The sequence below is a fragment of the Talpa occidentalis genome, unplaced genomic scaffold (genome assembly GCF_014898055.3).
Source record: "Talpa occidentalis isolate TD23 unplaced genomic scaffold, MPIMG_talOcc4v2.1 talOcc4.13, whole genome shotgun sequence".
Taxonomy (NCBI): Eukaryota; Metazoa; Chordata; class Mammalia; order Eulipotyphla; family Talpidae; genus Talpa; species Talpa occidentalis.
Genome location: NW_023601322.1, coordinates 4312310 through 4333915, shown reverse-complemented (window position 1 = coordinate 4333915; position 21606 = coordinate 4312310). Strand labels below are relative to the sequence as shown.

General features: G+C 44.0%; 1 protein-coding gene across 3 annotated transcripts in view; it reads right to left on the bottom strand.

The window, feature by feature from the left end:
- The window catches only part of RTTN (rotatin), a 93016-nt gene that overhangs the window by 54403 nt on the left and 17007 nt on the right, over nt 1-21606 (bottom strand). For all 3 annotated transcript variants that reach the window (XM_037508415.2, XM_037508416.2, XM_054693994.1), the window contains exons 11-25: nt 20566-20736; nt 15378-15590; nt 14034-14146; nt 12634-12760; nt 11072-11197; nt 10363-10479; nt 9449-9588; nt 7547-7718; nt 6376-6475; nt 5709-5797; nt 5235-5352; nt 3621-3717; nt 2667-2735; nt 1577-1765; nt 266-505 (exon numbers count right to left, since the gene is read on the bottom strand). In XM_037508415.2, the coding sequence (XP_037364312.1) occupies nt 266-505; nt 1577-1765; nt 2667-2735; nt 3621-3717; nt 5235-5352; nt 5709-5797; nt 6376-6475; nt 7547-7718; nt 9449-9588; nt 10363-10479; nt 11072-11197; nt 12634-12760; nt 14034-14146; nt 15378-15590; nt 20566-20736 (2081 nt within the window). The remainder of the gene's footprint in view (nt 1-265; nt 506-1576; nt 1766-2666; nt 2736-3620; nt 3718-5234; nt 5353-5708; nt 5798-6375; nt 6476-7546; nt 7719-9448; nt 9589-10362; nt 10480-11071; nt 11198-12633; nt 12761-14033; nt 14147-15377; nt 15591-20565; nt 20737-21606) is intronic.

The window sequence follows — 21606 nt, the reverse complement described above, 5'->3', positions numbered from 1 at the left end:
TGTGAGATAACAAATTAAAATCTCCTTCGATAGGTTATTTTGAAAACTGGTGTATTGATAATTTCTCCCAAAAGCAGAGACATTAATTTTTTTTTCTTTTTTTGTTATTATTACAGACAATAAAAAGCCTGGGGTCTGTCTTTCTACAACTTTCTCTCTTGACTGCAGCAGTGAGGGGACATGCTCTTGTCGCCAAAGGCCTGGAGAGGAACCCACAGACAATGAAACCCAGGCCTCTGAGCCTGCGGGCTCGAGCTCAGCTGACCTGCCGAGTGCCGTGTGCCAAGCCAAAGACTCCAAGGGAGCCCCATACGGGCCGGCGCCACTCTTGGCAGAGAGCCTGTCATTCAGCAGATAGAAGCTCATCCTGGTGACCGCCGCCCGCACGTCCCTGTGGGCTGCAGCCTGGACGATGGCGCGGAGGCAGTCCCCCAGCCCGGCGGCCCTGTGTGTCACCTGCAGGGCAAGCGCATCCTCGGCGGACAACCTCAGGGTGTCGAGAAACCTAAAGACGGAGGAGAAGCAGAACAACCGAAAGCTTCTTCAACAAAAGCCCACATTTACTTTTATTATTAACTTTCTCCCCCAAATTCTCTTCTACCTCATTTTTCTTAAAGACTAAAGCACAGCTGGGGAAAAAAAAAAAAAACAGTCTTTTCCCCAGTCTACTGGGTGGTCACGTGGACATTTTCTTGCTTACAGAAATAGTTTTCATTCAAATAAGAAAGTCTGAGAGTTCGGGTATTAGTAATATTCTAAGGAGCCCTCACCCACTGCTGGAGGGAACGTGAGCGGCGCAGCCCTGAGGGGAACTGGTACGGAGATGCTTAAAAACCTAACAGTGGGGACCCCCCGGGCCCTCACCCAGAGGACATGAGAACCCGGACACGGATTCGTGCCTCCTTCGTTCACAGCAGCATTAGCCACGCCGGCCAAGGCATGGCATCAACCTGAGCGCCTTCTGGGACAAAATGGATAGTCTTGGAGGTGATGACGCTGGTGAAACGAGTCAGAAAGCGAAAGACACTGATGGTTTCGCTTCTCTGTGGAGAATATAAATAACCGGGGCGCACGTACTGGCAAAACGCATCGCAAATAACTTAGATTGAAAAATATACTGGTTAACAGAGGGGAGGGTGCTGAATGGCGGGAAGCGGGAAAGAGGAAACAGGACACGGGCACAGAGGGAGAGTAAGGCCAGGGGACAGATGGAGGGGGGCAATGCCCCCCCAGTCACACAGACAGCCCCATCCAGTCACACGCCCTTGTGGCGCTCACTCCCCTCCAACGCGCTTTTCCTGGTGATTCCAACTATTAACTAACCAAACTTGAAATAATCTCTGAAACAGCGCAGAGCATGCTGCTTTTGATTTAAATATCCTTGTCCGCTAGTTGGTTTTTTTTAAAGTAATGGGCACTCGTCACCTTTAAAACAAAACAGAACTTATATGCGGTGAAGGAGGAAAATGATGTTTTCAGTGAAAAAAGCTACTGACCTAAACGAAAAATAAAACCTTAAGTCATTAATTATAACTAGTCTACTGTGAATGCCTTCGCAACGAAACCAACAGCTTACTCTTGGGTTTTGGTCTCAGAGTTCATCTGCTTGAGCAGGTTATCGCTCCCGTGATACCACGACAGGTTCCAAGCTATCCGCAGCATATCCGAGACCGGCTTCAAGGCCAGGCGGTCAGCAGACAGGGGCAGGACGATGGAGTAAGGGCTCACAGCATGGTGGCCGAGCACGCGCACCGGCAGGTGATACCTGGAGAACATGCAGACAAGCAAGTACTCACCTTCATGTTCTCCAACGCCACTCGAAGGGAAGAACCACAGATGAGGCCAAATAAAAGAACATACTCTACAAATAGGGTGGAAATGCCCACAAAAATAATGTAGAGTAACAAACTAAAACCGAGGTGATGGAGGTGGTGTCCAAGAGGGAGTGGAGGGCAGCGAGGGGCGTGACGGGGTCCTGACAAGCGAGGTATATTCTGCACCCTGATCGCCATGTTAGTCCCACAGTGTGTTCACTTGGAAAAACTCACCGGCTCTCCACCCTTATGGTCTGTACACTCTCCTACTCCTATAAAAATTATTTATTTTAAAAACTCTAGAGAGACATGAAAACCAAATGCAATTCATGCCATTGATTGAATCCTGCATTTAGAAAAAAAAATCTATAAAAGATATTCGGGGTATAATTGATCATACTCCACAATTATTTTCAATGGGCTTAGATGCGATCACGGGTAATACGGTGGTTATGTAGGAAACTGTCCTCATTTAAAGGGACACATGATGAAGTAAGTAGGAGGAGAGTAACTTATGCCTGGAACTTATTTTCAAATGGGTCAAGGGAAAAAAATACATATAAATAAATACATGGAGACAGAGAGGGTGAGAGAGGAGGAAAAGACAGGCCCCGTGTTAACAGCTGATGGATTTAGACTGAGTGGTGTCAGGGGTTCACTGCACGGTCGTCCAACATTCCTGCAGAGCTGAACACACCCAAACAGCATCCAAATAGCACCACTGTAGAAGCAGAGAGCATGGTCATGTGATTTACATGCTGAATGAAAACTGTGACCAATTATAGATGTTTGTTTCCATTTCTGCAACAATATTTCACTCTTCAAGAAAATCAAAGAAATAAAAACTTTTACCTTCTATAAACTGAAACAGGCAAACTGAAGGAGGATGGTGAAGACGGTTTACTTGAAGGATTAACAGCCCTAGATCATAAAAGAAAAAGAAGAGTGATAAGGGACTGGACAACAGTTCCTCTAGCAAATACCTTGCTTCCCTGCTTGGAAACTCTAATCAACATCTGCAATTGGGTCTCATCACAAGGAGAAAACATTTCCCTTTTTACTTTTCTTCTTTTCCTTCTTTTTATTGTAGCTCGATGAGAATACGTTAGCTGTTGTGATCATTTCACAACTTACGTAAATCAAACTGTCAGGACATACACCTTAAACATATACTGTGACATGTGCCCATTACTCTATGAAAAACCAGGAAAAATAATTTACCAAAATAAGAGTATGATACAATTTTTTTTTTTTTTTTGAGTATGATACAATTTTTAAAAAGAGCTGCAGCTGGTTCTATCATGTAGTTTAGCTGTAACATGTTTGCTGCCATCTGGATGTTCTTATAAAAAATGACCCTGCTTTTCCTGGGGAGGGCACACAACCAGGAATTCACACCAAGCACACACTGCCCCCACGGGCGGGCTCTGCCCTCTCCCACTGACCCAGCTCAGGTCTGTGTTCATCAGGTATTACCATCCTAGATATCTTCCCAAAGGAATTTTTAAATAAAATATTTAAGAAAAAAAATGCCAAATTGAAAGTATGTAGCAAACAATGTATTAATGATGAAAATTACTGCAGCAATTTTTAAATTTCATACTTAGCAATGTTCAAAAATAAATTCCAAGGTGACTTTTTGAGCCCACAGGCTTTTTGATACTACAAACCCTCACCCACAAACCCTCACCACGAGGCCCACCACAGCAAGTAGGAGCCTCTTGAGTAGGGAATCGCCCCACTGCCAGATCGTACGGACCTTACACAACCACTTAGAATAAAAGCTCGAACGTCCTTGCAGCTCACCACATTTCCATTCTTGACACTTCATCAAATAGCAGGAGACAAAATAATGCTCCAACTTCAGTCACAACTGTACAGTCTTCATGAAATATCAAGGAAACTGAGAAGTAAAAAGAAGTGTAACTATGAAATATTTTTGCTCCTGGAGAGAATGAACTCCAGCATGTGTACATAGCAAAGGCCCTTTCAGGTGGTGTATGCCCAACGACGCTGGCCACATTCTTCCTTAGGAAATTGAAAAAGAGAGCGAAAATAAAGAAAAACTTTCAATTTTGTGTTTTGTATAGTTCCGTTTTGTTTGAAACCTTACAATAAGGATCTCTATGTTGTGATTATTTCAAACAAAAACAAATCGACAAAGATCCTTATCTTTGTCTGCATTCTTCTGCTTCTGCCATTATCAGTTATGATCGTGGCCAAGTTGCTAAGTCTCTCTAGTAATCAGTGATTTCTAAGTGAATTTCTAACCCTGACGTACTGGATAGGAGTCTGTGATGACATAAGACTTCTAACTCAAAGCCAATCATCTGAAATTTAATTATAGTGCCTCTGATTTACTCTCCTCGCTGTGGATGGAACAATCTTTCTGAAACACACAATCCTCCTGTTTGACCATCTTCAGTCGTTTCTCGCCGCTGACCGTTGCCCATCACACCCTGCACGAACCACTAGCCCTGCCTCGTCCCATCATTTCCCCTCATTCCAGACCCATGCCAAGGCCAGTCATCCTAACTTACCACCGTCTCAAACACACCCTCAGGTAGTCAGCCCCCTCGAACTGAACGCCTCCTCTATTCAAAATTTTAAGAGCTTGAACACAATGAGTTGATTTAGAAGTTTACCTGGTTTGGCCTTCTACCAATGCTATTAAATAGAGTGTGCTCTTCACTTGGTGAGCAAAAGCCATTATAAGAAAAGAAAATGCTACAGTTAAATGAGTGTGTTCTAGGCTGTATTCTGATGGTATTTTGAACACAAGTGTCATTTAACTCCTCCATGCACGCTAACTGACAAGGTACAGCAAATTGAGACATTTGCTCAAGACGCCTCTTGTAGATTATTCACAGCAGTGCCCTAAGCCTCTAGGAAAGAAAATAGCACAAAATTTAACCAAACCTTTTTGAGAACAGTCAGAAGAGAGAAAAAGAGAACAAAATACCTTGGACTTTTCCATCTAAACCAATCACCAAATTACAACCAAATTCAAGCGTGATTTAAAAAAAAAAAAAAACGCACTATGAAAAGTGTAATAATTCGTGCAGAGAGCCACTCAGGAAGGCCTAGCTCCCACTCCTCGTGGATGGATGGGGTCTCCGCTCTTATCCCCAGCTAACGACACAAGCAGGCATCGCACCACAGGCTCAGGACCTAAAGGCACGAGCAGCTCAAGGGCGAGGAGACAGAAGCTGGCCTGTCTGGGCTCTGAGGCCTGCTCGGGACACTGAGGAAGTCTGCACAAAAGTGTCCATCAGCCTCTGTGGTGGGGCTGTTCCATGGCATATTCACCAATAAACTTTATGATTCTGTCAGTAAAATGCAGAGTAAATGTCACCTACAGTTAAAGAATAAACACGGCTTAAGACTGGCCTCATTGGGAGCAGACCGCATCTTCCTCACCTCTGAGGAGCAGGGTCAGGAGGGAGGCCTGCTGGGCCAGGGAGACACGCGTGGCCGGGTCGGCACAGAGAACCTTCCTCAGAAGCGTGAGGCTCGGCGGCACCAGGCACTCTGTGACCTGCAGGAGGGGAATATGATCATTTCACTTTCATGGATTTAAGTGAAGGAAAAAAACACCACAATATCATCTTACTCCAAATTTTAAACTGTTTCATCAAAACTGAACAAAATTAAAATGCATATAAATATATGAAACTTTTTTCCCACTGAAAATAAGCCTTGCCTATACTTCTGCCTGCACAACCTATAGAACACTCAAGATGAGTTCTCCTTTACAGAGGCCTCACTTTTAGAAATTAAAACAATGAATATGGTAATGGGTGTCACTCAGGACTCAAACTCCAAGAACTCATCAGATTTCAGCTCTGACAAATACGAACGCCAGTCTGTAAAACTTATAGACACACATCTCACCTCGCCATCCTGACCCACACAGTCACGTAAATACTCAATTATCTTGTCAGTCAAGCCTAACTTTTTCACCATAGCATGCATTTTAATATCTGCAGACAAAAAAAAAGTTAGCAAAAGTTAAAGAACGTTTTCTGTAGTTTTAAAAACACTGACTTTCAATCTGTTAAAAATAATTACCCCGACGATGGTAATTATAGGATGAACCTTTGAACTTTTGACTTTATACACATCTGAACAATTTGAAAACTTTTACCTAACAAGGACATCTTGTGTAAATAAAAAAACGATTAAAAGAGAATAAATAAACTAGGTCAGACACTGAAAAGCACTAGAGTTTAAAGTATACAGACACGAAGGGTTATTTTATCTGTGCTGTTTCCCCACAGCGCTCCCTTTCCCAAAGGCTCAGAGCTCCCCACAAGCTGACGTGGAAACACGCCTTGTAAGGTGGTGGTTTTACAAAGAAGGGCTTGGCAGTAAAGATCAGGACAGTGAGTGCGCCTGACTCCACTGGCCACAGGGCTCCCGCTCACGCACCCTTAGTTGTTTTTAACCAAGGTTAAAATTTCAAAAACCATTCTTATCTTGAAGTTGTAAGACAGAACAAAAACACCAGGCTTCCATTCCTCGAGCAGTACAGCAAATCACTTCCCTGGACAGAAATTACCTTGCATGATCACAGCCAGCTGCTCTGCGGCCGACTTTCTCAAAACAAGATCAGTATCGTCTGAGGTAAAGATTTCATACAGCTTTTCAACAGTCTCCAACTGAAAACAAACAAAAAAAGTTATTTTTCATCTACTTTTAATTCTCCAACAGAATTTTATCACTCATACCATCAAAGCGAAAGCTAAAAAAATTTACTTAAGTGACTGCCAGGTTACACATAAACCTGCAAGAGTGCAAATCTGTTAGATGTGCTGGGTCCGGGAGGACCTTAGGCTCTAAATCAAAGGCCGTCGTGTCAAAGAAGCCTCTCTTCATAACGTGTATTTTCGCTGGAAGTTCTTCACAGCCCGTCAGCCGCCTTAAGAACATCTCCACACGGTGCACAGACTGCCCTGGGACGACAGCTCGGGCATGCGACTCAGGGTTCTGCTGCCCCCAGAAGCCACCAGCTGGAATCCCGCGGGCCTCTCCCCTTCCTCCCTGTTGGGGACCCCGGGAGCAGACGGCCTGCGGATGCTGTCCAGTACCCCATGATGGTTCTGCAAAGAAGGATGGTAGGGGGCGGCCTTCTTAATCTGACCCTGCATCTGCATCGGGCAGGGTGACGGAGGCTCGTGGTCAAGTCAGGGAGGGGACAGCACCTTGGAAGGAACCAAAGGAGCCAAAGATTCAGAACTGGGATTAACGACAAGATCTCAAGCGTTTCTGAGTAACCGTTTGTACCTCCTGGAGGACTATTTTTTGCCTGTTGTAATGAAGAAGCTAAAAACTTTTGTCTTGGGAACTTTTCCTTTGTGCTACTAATAGCTGTTTCCATCAGAAGAACAAGAATTCCCGAGTGATGCCGGGGACATTTGATTTTGAGTCATTACACATTTCTGTCCATCAAATCAGCCTTTGTTGTATTTAAGATACACCCATTACTTTGCATTTCCAAAGATGTCCCAAATGCAAAGGAACACAATTTCTGGCATACAGTTGAGCTCAAGAAATGTTTGTTGAATAAACAACTCCATCCAGACGCCAGGTGAAGTCTGAATACAATTTGAAGTGGCCGTGACTCACCAGGCTTGGAGCCCCCTCTTCTCTCCCTTTTGGGGGAGCAACACACAGTGAATCAACTGAAATACACCCATGTACCCAAGAACCAGCACAAAAGGTACAGTCACCTTGATGACCAGGTCCTGTCTGTCATCCAACTTGAGTTCAATGGGTTTCTTCACAATAAACAAACTGGTAACTCTGGAGAGAAGTCTGGCGTCTAGGAGAGGACGCTTGGCCTCAGTCCCTTCTTCCCTGGTGAGGTGACAGACGAGGAGCTTCAGCGCCAGTGAGCGGACCCTGGAGGAACAAAGTATTTAAGTCAACATCCCATCATCTACAGATGCCCACAAAGCTGCTGCCGAGAATCACAAAGAATCACTATCAGCACAATGATTAGCCATGCTGATTCTTATATGACTAATAATGACACTTAATTTCCTATTAAAATACTTAGTTTATAATTGAAATTATTCTTCTAACTTTATATTGACAAACATCAGAACTAAAGAATTATCAACAATTAACAAATGAGCAGATGGACGGCAAATCAAACCTCTAAGACCTAACTCTGAGCCTAGGGACCGACCCGAGCCCCAGAGACTCCGCAGACCCCAGAGCAGCGTCTGCGATGAAGCCGCACCCGGGAGCCGAACTTATCGTCGTGACGATGTGCGAAACCCTCCCTCAGGGCCAGACAGCGTCCTCTCAAATAGGACAGTGCAGATGCTTCTGCATCCCACCAAAATAATGTCTTATTTGGACTGGTTTAAGGCATGGGAGGAGGAGAGTTCAAGAAAGGGCAGTGAGCGGGGCCTCTGCGCCTCCCTGCAGCCACCGCTCCTGCCAGGCTGGGAGCCACAAGGAGGCCAGGCCAGGTCTGCCTCGGGTGGCCTGGTTTGTACTGCTGCTCATAAATACACGCTTGGGGGGCCTCCCCACCTCCGCCAGGTCGGGGCCACCTGCTGGGTCCCCACGTACCGACTCAGAGCCACTGTGACTGCTCCCAAGCACACGTGACAAGGCCTCTTCCCCACCACACGCCGACTGTTGGCCGCGCGGCTACGGCCTGAGCAGCTATGTCCACACCGACTACGGTCTCAGGCACACGGGCCAAGCCCAAGAGAGAGCAGGAACTGGGTGTGGTAACCTTACACCAGCTTGGAGGACTAATATTCACTCAAAGAGGTATGAGAATGGGCGCGTGTTCTCCCTCCCCGTTTGCTGCTCCCTCCCAAAAGCTCAGAGCAGCCACCCTAGGCGAGGCTGTCCTGCGTCTGTCCGTCCAACAGCACCATCTCCTCCAGAGCCAGGGGTGTTGGAGTGGGCCCCAGCGCAGCCAGGGGATTTGCCATCCGGCAGCTGCGGTCGGGGGCCATGTCCGGGCGTCCCTCTACGCTATTTCTTTCAACAACTACACCTGGCGCCCCTTCCTGTCCAAGGGGCGCCATGACACTCTGAAGCAGAGAAGATGAGCCAGTGGGCAGGGATCCTGTCTACAGGGAGAGCATGGACTGCAGGGATGGGCTAGAATTCATCAAATAATGGAAAACCAAAATGTCATCTGAATCGTGTTTAATTCTATGTAACAGAGAACTGCCTTCCCCAGACAGGGGTTTGGCCTTGCCCCGGCGCCGAGGAGAGGCGCTTGAAGGCTCTGGAAAATCCTGGCTGACACAAGTGTCTGTTACCTGGAGTCTGTGGGCCTGCAAAGCTGAACAGGAATTACCTTCTACTGTGTTATTGGGGGCGGGGGGAGGAGCACCCTGGCACACTACTGAAGCTGCTGGGGCGACAGGAGAGCAAGTGGGGGCCGGGACACCTGACCCCCCTCAGCCCACGCCTTGACACTGCTCACACGGCACTCACAGGCTCTTCATGTCCCTCCTTCTCTGAATCTCGGTTATTGCCACCTTCCCTGGGTTTTCAGTCTAACCACCTATTCATCAATAAGCCGCTGCCATTACCCAAAGGGCAAAAGAGTCTCAGAGAGAAGGGGCCGGTGGCTGGGGGAGCTGGGGGTCACTTACGACAGCTTCTTCACCAGCAGGAGCCGCAGCAGGGCCTTCACCCGGGTGGTGCCAGGCAGGATCCACTCGCCATCCTCGGTCCTCTCTTTGCTCAGAAGGAGAATAGAGTGACCCAAGGGGTCCTCCATGTCGGCACAGCCCTACCGAGGCCAGAGAGAGAGCGGTCACTGCTTGCACTGTACCAAGCGCTTAGCTTTGCAACTTGAAAGTAAGAATTGCCTTGGCCTGTGAAGGGACTCATACGCTTCTTTCACTCAGCTAAAGAGGCACTTTTCCAAATAACCTACATGAGGCACGAAGCCTACAAAAGCTACATAAAATGTAATAACATTTCTTAAGCTTCAGGAGAAGATTTCATCTATTTTTTTTCCTATTTTCCAAGATTGCAGTAGCGCCACCCACCTGAGAGGAGCCCCTCCCCAGATCTATAGACCTGTCCCCATGGCACGAAGCTGGAGTGGACAGACACCTGCACGGACCGAATGATGGCCAGGGCCGAGGCCTAGCCTCCCGTTCCTGAGAGGACTGACCCCTGATGGTGTCCCCAGCTCCACTCCTCATCCACGGGGGGCAGGGGCCTGGCCGCCCACTCCCCTCAGCGCCCAGAGAGACTGCTGACAGGGCTGTCCCCAGGGACAGGAGGTGTGGAGTGCTGCAACCTCTGCCTGCAGGCCTGAGTCGGGCTGGGTTCTAGCTCTCACGCCAGCGCTAAACGCCGGCCCACCCAGCCACATCAAGTGCACGTGAATTAGCTCTCCTGGCTTAACCCTCTGTCAGAAACATGCCAGCCGCCCACTCCCCTCCATGGCGGCTCCCCCTTCTTCCTCTCACACCACGTAAGAAGTTCTGCTGTCTGCGCGTGTACATTCAGCACAGAGACCGACAGTGTGGTGGCAGGGAATGGCGCCGCATACCTGGAGCACGGCGAGGACAGGGCAAACAGACTCAATGAACTTGCTCCAGGTCGGCGCTGCCATCACCAGACGTCCCTGCAGCAGGTGCAGCAGAATGGCCCTGGCAGCTGTGCTCACCTGCAGGGGCAGACAGGGCGACCTCCAGTGTGGTGAACCGCTCACCAGCACCCTGAGCCTGGGCTTTGATGGGCCTGGCAAGGCGCTGCACCGAGCAACTCTTCCTTCCAATGCCACAGTCCTGCAGCATCAACCTCTACTCGATTCTCCCATCCAAGGACCAACCGGCCAGACCCTGGCGGCTTCCGCGCTCAGGTGAGGCGGGGCGTGTCCAGGATGCGACCGTGGCCTTCTGCTCTGTCTCAGCCAGTCTTCCTCCCTTGGCAATTTCCCTTTCTTTTTTTTAACCTTTAAGGTATACTTTTCCATTGAATAAAAATTTCTAAGGCAATAACTTGCTTACTGTAACAACCGTGTAGTTCTCTGTGCCTCAGGTGCTGGGACAAGGCGCACGCCCCGTGTTGTGACCCTCACATGTTCTTCAGCATCATTTTACTTGACACGTCACTGAACCCCACGTGGTAGCTAAGTTCCTTTCAGTTTCTCACCGTGCTGTCCAGTTATATTAGACTATGACTATGACCTTGGCCTTCCTTGCTTACAAGTTAAAGCACCACAGTAGTCTTTTGCATTTACTTTTAACATGCCATACCTCACTTTTGGGCTCTTGAACGCCAAAAGCAGAGATTTCATATAAGACTTTTGGATGAAGCAAGAAATGAATTCCAGTGCAGAGTGAAGACACGGGCTTAGTGACATTATGGATACCCAGACATTCCTGCCAAGTAAAACAAAGGACTTTAAAACTTGGTGACACTGATTTTTCCAAAAGATTCCTCTTTCTTGTATTAATAATTCAATTTCAATTTTATTTTTCACCGCAAAGAAACTTTTATTTTACTTTGTAGAGATAAAAAAATCTCTTACCTAACTATTTTTGATGAATAAATTAAAAGCAATCAAATGAAAGTAGGATTGTTATTGTCCAAAAAAAAAAAAAAAAGAATGAACAAAAATAATAGCTGTTAGTTAACAGGCAGAAAAACTAGAACAGATTTAGTCGTATTGGGCTAGGGACTTATTGTGGAATGTGACTAGAATTCCAATTGGGACGAGGAAGCAGCTCTGGAAATGGATAATGGCAACAACAGTGTGGATGGACTAAACAGCACAGACCCACACACCAACAAACTGGTGGAGTGGTAAATTCCGTGCTATGTACATTTTGCCACAGCTGAACGAATCCATGTACTGGATGAGAGCAGAGTAATTTCATCCAAACCAAATGAAAAAGACATGGGAAATATGAAAGAGGGATTAAAAGGTTAAAAAAGCACAAAAGATAAAGTAAGGTGTAACAAAGACCTAATATGAGTTCCATGTGGAGAGAACAGCAAAGAGAAGAGAAATGATGACTGAGAATTACCCAGAAATGAAGGCAAACATGTGTCTTTAGACTGAAGTGAGGTGAAATCAATTTAGGAGGGCAAAATTAAGTCATTAGCAAACTCATGTACCATCAGTCACATTCTTTCACCGAAAATACTGAGAATTTTATTTCAGTAAAAAGACCAAACTTAAATATCTACCAATAAATAAAAAGAATCACATTCAAAATTAAAAAGCAGTTAAGATGAATGAACTAGGTGATACTATGAAATGAAATGACTAGGCAGCAAAAACAGTATGAAAACACAGCGTGAAATTATAGACTTTTTTTAAACAGACAAAACAATAGCACATATAGATGATTTATAAAGATATGTATGTACACTAAAAACACAGAAAACACATGCAAGGCAAGAAAACACCAAGTTTATAAATAAAGTAGCTATCTTGGAAGAATAAAGAGAGAAGAAAAAGGAAAGAAACCTCAGTTATAACTATAATATTAATATTTCTCTGAATAAAAAATGATCAGAAGTAAAAATTGCAAAATGCAGACATTTATAATATGTAGCTAGTACTTGTAAGAGTGTAAAATACAGAGGGTATTTTCAAGAGTAAGCAGGAATATATTTTTTCCAATATGTATGTACCAGGGTCTTTTCAATATCGAAATAGTTAATATTTAATAATACAAGTTTCTGGAGTCAACTAAAATCACCATCTATTTTTATAATAATCTTTATATCCCAAAAGTCAAATAATTTAATTTTGGGATACAGTAAGATAATCTACTATCAGTTCTTCCCTACAAAAACAAAAACCCACCTTAACAATATCCACACAGCAGCGGTAAGTTTCAATTTTTACTTGTGGCAATGGGTGAGACAACATACGGAGAAACACCTTCTGACTTTCCCCTTGTAGTAAAGGACTGGCCTGTGCAGATTTCCAGCTGGTAAAATGGTAAAACACCCCAGACATATAAAGCAAATAAACTAATAAATGAGAGATTGAAAAGCATAATGGAAGCAATTTTTCCCACTACAACTCCCCCACCTGGAGTCTTATTTAACTAACTCAATATTAGTATTTACCCAAGCACTTTTTTCAAGATAGAGGATATTCTGTCTTAAAGAATACCAATAAAAACAAATTATCCTTAAAAAAAAAAATCAGTATTTGGACTGTAAATTGACACAGTTGCTATGGGAAACAGTATGTAGATTCCTCAAAAAATTGAAAAATAGAACTACCATAGGATCCAGTGATCCCATTTCTGGGTAAATATACAAAAGAAATGAAGTAAGTATCTCAGAGAGACAGCTGTCCTCTCATTTTCATTGCAGAATTATTTACAAGAGTGATTAAGAAAAGGAAGCAATGCAAGGGTCCACGCATGGATGAATGGATAAAGAAAATGTGGTAGATATGCACCGTGGAATATTATTCAGCCTTCAAAAAGGAAATTCTATGATATGTGATAAGATGGATGAACCTGGAGGACATTACACTAAGTGGCATAAACCAGACACAAATACTACATGATCTCACTTATATGTGCACGCTAAAAAACATCAAAGTCATAGAAACAGAGAATAGAAGGTGGTTGTCAGGGCCCAGGGGTTGAGGAAATGTGGGGATATTGGTAAAAAAATACAAAGCTTCAGTTATACAGGCTGATTAAATTGTGGAGATACAATTAATTGCATAGTTAATAATTTTGTACCGTATACTTGGTTTTTGTAAAGAGAGATTTTACAAAAAATAGTAATTATGTTAGGTAAAAAATAAATTAATAAGTAGATAAATATATTTAATTTATATATATATCACCATGGAATTTTCTCTCCAAAAGCAATGAAGAGGCTGTTTTATTAGTGAAAACATTAAAGATAAATTTTAAAAAAATATGCTTGAACACTTGGCTTGGATAGACATCAAAACAAGTAAATAAAAATCTAAGGATAACTCATTTTGGTAATAGACATAGCATTTAAATTTACTTCTGAACGAAACAATTAACTGTCCTAAAATTGCTCTACAATTACAGTTTAAATGTCAGACCCATATAAAAGCAAATTAAACTAAAAAATAAGATTTAAAACCAGTTTCACGTTCATTGCTCCTAAATCTGTCTGTGCACACACACACCCATGCACACACACACACACACACACAGAGTATGTCTTACAACAACGTAATCAAATTAAGAAAGAATATATTACATCTTTGAGCAAATGCAGATGATGTCCTTTATTATGGAAAAATGCTGATGATAGGAAAAGCTCAGCAAGACTTGGTCTGCCAGCTCCACTAATTCTAAGAGATTCTTCTCCCCCTAAAAAAAAAAAAATGCAGAATGGAACAGTAAATGTCAGGTTCATGTACAATAAGATTCTCAACAGCTAACAAAGCAGCTCCAAGAAACTAGATCATTCAGAGACCCAGAGATTGTTCATAACTGCCTAAGCCCACTTTCTCAACAGACAAACTAAAAATGTCAGCCTCTGAGAGAAAATGTGGGGAAAATCCTCTGCTAAATGCCACAGGAGACTTTTACTATTTGCCTCAGAGCAGACTGAAGGTCACAGTCAAGCGGCCTGGTTCTTCGACCCCTTGTTCAGAGTCCTCGCTCCCCTAGGGCTGTGAGACCGCGCCACAGCCGGGAGCTCTGACCCACCTCCCCCACAACACCCTGACTGGTTCAGGAGCACAGGACAGTTGACACATGTGTGATTAACTGACCATACAAAACGTCACAGAGATGTGGAAATTTGAAAATTCTATCACGGAGGACAAAAGCCAGAGGCATCAAGACACATGTAACACAAAGGAAAGAACAACTGTGGGGAAAGGAATGAGAATTATAAATATAAGGTTCAGACAGACTCCAGGCAGGGGTTGAGAGGAACAACAATTCTGTCCCCAACTTCTTCAGGACCCAGTCTGGTATTTTCAGACAGTAAAGAACTATTGTAATCAATGCCTGTGAGTTTTAAAGACTCCTTAATCCTTTCACTGCTAACATAGTAAAGAATAGCCCAATATTTGCTATCTTTAAAAGGGATAAATAACAACACATAATTACAGCTACATTATACCTAAAGTCATCCTACCACCTTATAAATAATCTAGTGCATGACCTTATATAATAAATTAAATCAGGTGCTTTGTGTGAGGATATATTAAGAGTCTAAAATATTGGAAAATAAAAAGTCTAGAAGTAAGTACTACAATGGCCCTTATAGGTCTGTCAATTGCCGCTCTGTTCATACAGACTAACTCTAAAGATGAACTCATTATAAAATACAAAGATATTTGTACTAATTACTGCTTTTTAAAAAAATCCACTGCTCTCATGAATATACACCATACATTACTCTCAGGTCTCAGTTTCACTTTCATAGAAGGCACATCCTTAATTTTATTTGATTGACTGAATCGGTCATCACATATCCCAACTCTAACAAACCCAACTGCTATATGTCCATCAATCTAAAAGTACAGGCTAAACTTCAAAGGCATTCTATTAAAGGGATTTATAAAGGGACATTAACAAAACTTGTTACCTCCTTCCTAACATCAGCCAGGAAGTTACAGGTGCATTCAATGGAGTATACGGTCTCTGCAGTTCGTTTATAGATGCTGTAGTTTTCGGAGTTTAGCTGTTCCAAATAGGCCACAGCAGCTTCATGAATATTTGGATAGTCCAAAGAAATAGGCATGTCCAAAGAAAGCAGAAACAGTGCTGCTGACATAGATTCCGGTAAAGTATGGCTTGCCTTGATGGATTTAAAAAAATACAGTTTAAAATAATGTCAAGACGCCTACTTAGAGAAACATGGTAAACACTAATTTTAATATAGTTTCACCAAATTATCAGTGTAAGATGAGCAGTATAATCTATGAAGGTCAACTTTCCCTTTTAGTAGCTCTCTTCCACAAAATCTATGGTTTCCCCCCAAAATTCTACTCCCCAATACATCATCTATCTCTATGCTTTGTTCAATGTAACTTTTCTCTGCCCAGAAAATCTCAAGCTCAAATATCAACTGTTTCCCAAAACCTGGAAAATAAGTTAGTCCCTTTATCTGCACACCTGGGACGGTGTGCAGATTAGTTAGTCCCTTTAGCTGCACACTGTCCCTTGTTTATCACACCTGCTGCTTAAGTTTAGGCCCAAGGGCTTGTTCTCAAAGTATTTCATGCACATGTTCACAAATCCCCAGAAAAATGAAGTGCTAAGGGTAAGAACACTTGCCACCATAGCCAAACACAAACCTCAGGGCTTATTAACTACATATACACTGGATAACACTTAATCAAATACAGGTATAGGTGGATTTTAACAGAATTTGGTTTTATTTGAGGGGAAAGGGACAACATGACACTGTAAATGGTTGTAAACATTCACAGAAGACTGTCCTTTAATGAGTGTAGGTAAGGAAAAATGTCAGGCTTTTCTGCCCTCCTGCCATCAGGATAGATGGTGGATCCCTGTGGTCCTGAACGCATGCCTGATGGCGGCACCTGGAGTAGGGGGTGGGCATAGGTAGAAGGGATTCACCTGGGCTGAGACTGGGCTTTTAGGGGCGGCGTCACGGGGACGCCAACATGAAGCCGAGGAGAAGCCGAAGAGAAGCCAAGAGAGAAGCAGAAGCAGAAGTAGAGAACGCCAGTGAGCCCAGACAGAGTGTGGATTTGCTGGGGGCTGGGAGGCCTGCCAGCCTCCCGGCCCCCCAGCACCCTTGCCTGCCGTATGCCTGGTGAACCCCAATAAAAGACCTACAAAAACCCACTGAGGACTCTGACTCCTCCTTTACCCGGTCTGCATGGGATCAGAAAACCTGCCCTGTGTCATTTCCTGTCCCTTACAATGAGTATAAATCCACAGGCCCAAATGAAATAGTGAATGCTTCATAACCTGAAATCAATTGATTTGGAACTGAAAGAACGGCTTGAGTTTTTTTGATTTTTTTTTTAAATAACTGATTCTATCTTCATGATTGGATTCTATGCATCAAGCAAGAAAACGGAAAGGATTAAAAGTTCAATGTTCAGAGAAAGTCATCTGGCGGAGCTCACGGCTGAAACGCTGTCTGGACAAGAGGTTTGTTCCAGATTTATTTCAAGGATAACCGATAGTAAGGATTATCATTAACTGCCTGAAAGTCTAAGATTAAGAGCTGAATCAGCTAAACAATGCTTTTAAATCAAATAAAGTTATCAGATGAGCCTCAGAAACTATAGGAATCACCTTTTGAGGCTACTAAGCATGAAAAATGGGAACAGCTGAAGCAAGAATAAGCACTGAGCAGAGTGTCTGGCATATCACAGTAACTATTCATCTCCTCTCTCACCTCTTTGCACACCACCACTGAGGAATTCTGACATTTTCACCCTGCACACATATATCTGAAACTCTGACATCTCAGTAACTCAAAGCACCATGTAAAACCACGAGTTTAACTCTCATGCAGCAGACTGGTCCCGTGTGCACCCCGGACCAGGCACTCGTCCCACATGGACATTCACTGGCCACTCATCAGTCAGGAAAAAGAGGAAGCTAGCTCACTGCAAGCCCATCACCACTATTAGATAAAATAAGGAATAGACAATGTCACCTCGTGTGGGCGGGGGTATGAGGGGTAACACTGCTCTCTCTCAACCTTGCCCGGGAACAGCCAAGGCACTGTACTGCCGAAGGGCTTGTTTGGCCCCACCCCAAACCCAGCAGCTCAGAACAGGCAAGATCTGATTAACCAGATCTCTGGGTGATCTCTCTGCGCATCGCTCCTGGGGAAGTGCCACCCGGAGCATCGGCTTTACCGCGGTGTCAGATGCTACAGCCTGGCTGAAACAGTCAGGGCTGCAGTATAGATGCTTCCTCGCCCTCAGTCAGCTTGGCTAACTGAGAGCCACGGGGTCCCCAGAATCTCTGGGCTCCTGCTTCTAGAGCAGGGTCAGTACCTAAAGCCCTTATTTCGCAGCTGCTTCCCCAAGTGAAACCACCTTCATTTCTTTTACCAATTTGTTTTACACAACAGGACACTTTCTGAAGATTGCGTCATTTTTTTAAAAAGATTTATTTATTTATACAAGAGCTGGGGTACAGGTCAGAGGCGCCGGAGGGTGAGCGGATTCACCAGAGACAGAGCAGGGAACAGAATGGGCAGATGGACCAAAGACAGTGCTGAGGGGAGCAGTGGGTAAGACAGGAGAGGTCTGCCATGCCATGTGGGCATCTCCCTGGCCGGCCGGGAATCAAACCCGTGCTGCAGAGGCTGGGGACAGCTTCACAGCGCTGCGCCCAACCCGCTGCACTACCAGGGAGGTCCGGAGATTGCACCATTTTAACCTGTCAAAAAGGGCCAAAACTTTGCAATTCCAGAAATCTCTACCTAGATCCACATTATCATTTTCCAGCTTCTAAATTACAGATTTGGTAAGTGGCAACTCAACCATTTAAAGCTGACTCTGAAGGTAAGAAATTTCCAAGTCCAAATTCCACTTCAATTTTAGGTGGTCTAGCCACAGGCAGAGGGCAGCATTCCACAGAAATCAAAGAACTTTAACAACAGAATAGCAATTGTATTTAGACCTCATTCCACAGTTCCTGGTTAAACAATCCAAGTAGCTATGACCATCTCTAAGCCCAGGCCTTCATAACAATCTCCTGAACAATCTTATTTACTGCTTTATAGAGTTCCAAGTTACATATTTTGAAAAGCTACCAAAACTTACAGATATTGATATGCCCTCAAAACAAAAATAAATTTAAAATGGTTATCTTCAAAAAAAAAAAAAAAAAGCATGAGTTTGGTTTTAAACTATTCCAATGCTAAAAATAAGTCAAGACAAATAATTTACTAAGTCAAGGCAAAGTAAATTATCAGTTTCGATTATAATTAATTCCTGCCCCCAAAAACACATAGGTAAAATAAAAAACTACAATCAAAAAGGCAATTAACTGATGATATGATTTATAAGATAAATAACTCGCCCATCATACTCCCACCTAGAGAGAGCATGTGTAATATTTGATAGCAAGTTACTGCAGCACAAGTTTTCCAGTTACATACTATTTGTCTATAGAGTGAGACACTCATATACATTGTATTTAAATGCACTCCAGTCTTATATGACTGGAATTCCTTGATTTATAATGCTTGTTCCTTGAAAAATTAATACTCTTCAAAACAAAATTTCTTCAGAAACCTAACAACCAATGAAAAATTAAAATTAACAGGTAATTTCCCTAAAGCAAAATACATTTAAACTGTAATGTTTCACTCTGGGTTTCCCAGACGCCCTGCTTGCTAACACATTGTATATGGAAGAGTTAGTACACAATGGCATTGAGAGATACACACAGCAGAATTCTAGGGAGCAAAAAGAGCAAATGGGGGCCTCCCTGATGGCACAAAGGGTTAAGACGCAACCTATGAAGCTATCCACAGCCTCTGCAGCACGAGTTCAATCCCCGGCCAGGGAGCTACCCACATGGCACAGCAGACCTCACAGTGTATTTCAGTGGATCCGCCTGTTCTGTTCCCCACTCTGTATCTGGTGAATCCTCTCACCCGCCCCCTATACCTCTGGCCCATACCCCAGGTCTTATATGCATAAATAAATAAATCTTTTTAAAAAAAAAGGGAGGGGGCAAATGGTTAGTAACAAAGGGCAACAAAAGGCAGAGGGCCTGTCCTTCAGAGGCAGCAACTTCCAAATCTGCAGTGGAATCTTCGGTCACTCAGTCCTCAGTAAGCCCCACACCTCCCTGAAGCACGCTACGCCGCCCTTCCTCAAGAAGTACACTGCACTGCAAAGCACTGTGTATGGATTATTGATATTTTTCACTAACATTCAAGTTGAGGGACATAACATCCATTTAAAAATAGAGTGAGGGGCCTCCCCGGTGGCGCAGTGGTTGAGTGCTAGGTTGCGAAGCTGCCCGCAGCCTCTGCAGCACTGGTTTGATCCCCGGCCGCCCAGCGAGGGTCCCACATGGCGCGCAGACCTCTCCTGCCGCCCGCTGCTCCCCTCAGCAGTGTACTTCGGTCCTTCTGCCTGCTCTGCTCCCCGCTCTGGCTCTGGTGAATTCTCTCACCCTCCCGCGCTTCTGCCTGTACCCAGTGCTTGTATAAATAAATAAATAAATAAATAAATCTTTAAAATAAATAAATAAGTAAAAATAACAATAGAGTCAGCAAGATGACTTAAAGAAATACTCAAGACCATTAAAAACACCTTTAGTACAGCCACAGTGGAACCACACCCTTGCAGGGCCGACAAATGATTGCTATAAACAACAGAGACACATCTCGAAAACCGATCTTGAGCAAGTGCATACTTTGTAATTCCAACTATTTAAAGTTCAAAAACAGACAGATGTGTCGTGACAGAGAGTAAGAAGAGGCTGCAGGAAGGGGGTGGGCAGGAAGGGCCCTTGGGGAGGCTGCTACTCCACCTCGTGCTTTGGGGTCACTTTTCAAACACAGAGTCACGTAGGAAAAGTGCGTTGCCCTGTGAACTTTTCTAAACAAGTCATTCCACCATTTAAAAAAATGACCTGAAAAAAAATCTTTACAAAATTAATGTATCTTTTTCTATCAAATGATTTGTCAAAACAGTTGAAAACTAGTTGCCGGTTTCCCCAGCTCCCGCAGCCTGGGCACCCAGGCAGTGACCTGGAGGCTTGTACAGGGAGCATGTCTCAGTGGCACTTGGCCACCCCGGGCCCACTCCCTGCCTCACCTTCTCAACGGGGAGGAGCGTCTGCAACAGCCGGACGGCGAACAGTGAGATGCTGACGAAGGCCGTTCTGTGGTGCAAGAGCACGGCCGGGGGGAGCTCCACGCTGCCAGCGCTCTTGTGGTGACACAGCGTGTCCCCAAGGGACCCCAACACTGAGAGCAGCTTCTCTTTCTGCAAACATGGAAACAAGGTTTTCAGGGCCAGTGTGCAAGCGTCGTAGAGGACAACTCACTAAATGACAAAAACAAAAACTGCTTCCCCTCTGTAAGGATAACCGAAAACCTACTTGAGATCCTTTTTAAAGAATAGGAATCATAAGCAAACAGATTTAAGGGAAAAAATTAACACTTTCTAAGCATTAACTAGGATCAGTCCTAATAACAAATACAATACACATATGCAAAAGTTTAATGAACCATAAATTCCTCCTAGTTCCAGTGCTTCACTGTTTCAGATCTGAACGCCGACATGAAAATCTCCCATCAAGCGCTGTAACTGGGGTGACCGTGCAGCACATGGGGCAGAAGAGTAGGGGATAAACACAATAGTACCAGAGATAGGATCAGGGCCTTAAAGTTGATCCCAAAGTTACAAGGAAACAACACAGGAAAAGTCAAAACATTTTAACAATACGCAAATGTAAGATTATATAAACACCCTTCAGGGAATAACATTGCTTCAAGTGGAAAATGTTCTGCCATTATCAATTTCTAGATAACATACTGGGTTGTCGGGGAAGTCATGATGCATTTTTGCGTAGAAAACAGAAAAAACACGTCATGACTTTTCTGACAACCCTATACTATTAAGATAGAAATTCTAGCGTTAAGACAAAAAGTTCGGCATAAAAATGAACAGAGAGCTGTAACTACTGATTAATTTGCAAATCGTAACCAGACAGAGCAAATACACCCTCCCCACCTCTCCCCAGAGAGCGGGTAAAAAGATATCAGTAAGTCAGGGGGACAAAAACACTCAGAGAAGTTTTCACTCTCCACCTTCCACTGAAAATATATGAAAAATAATAATGGTAAATAACCT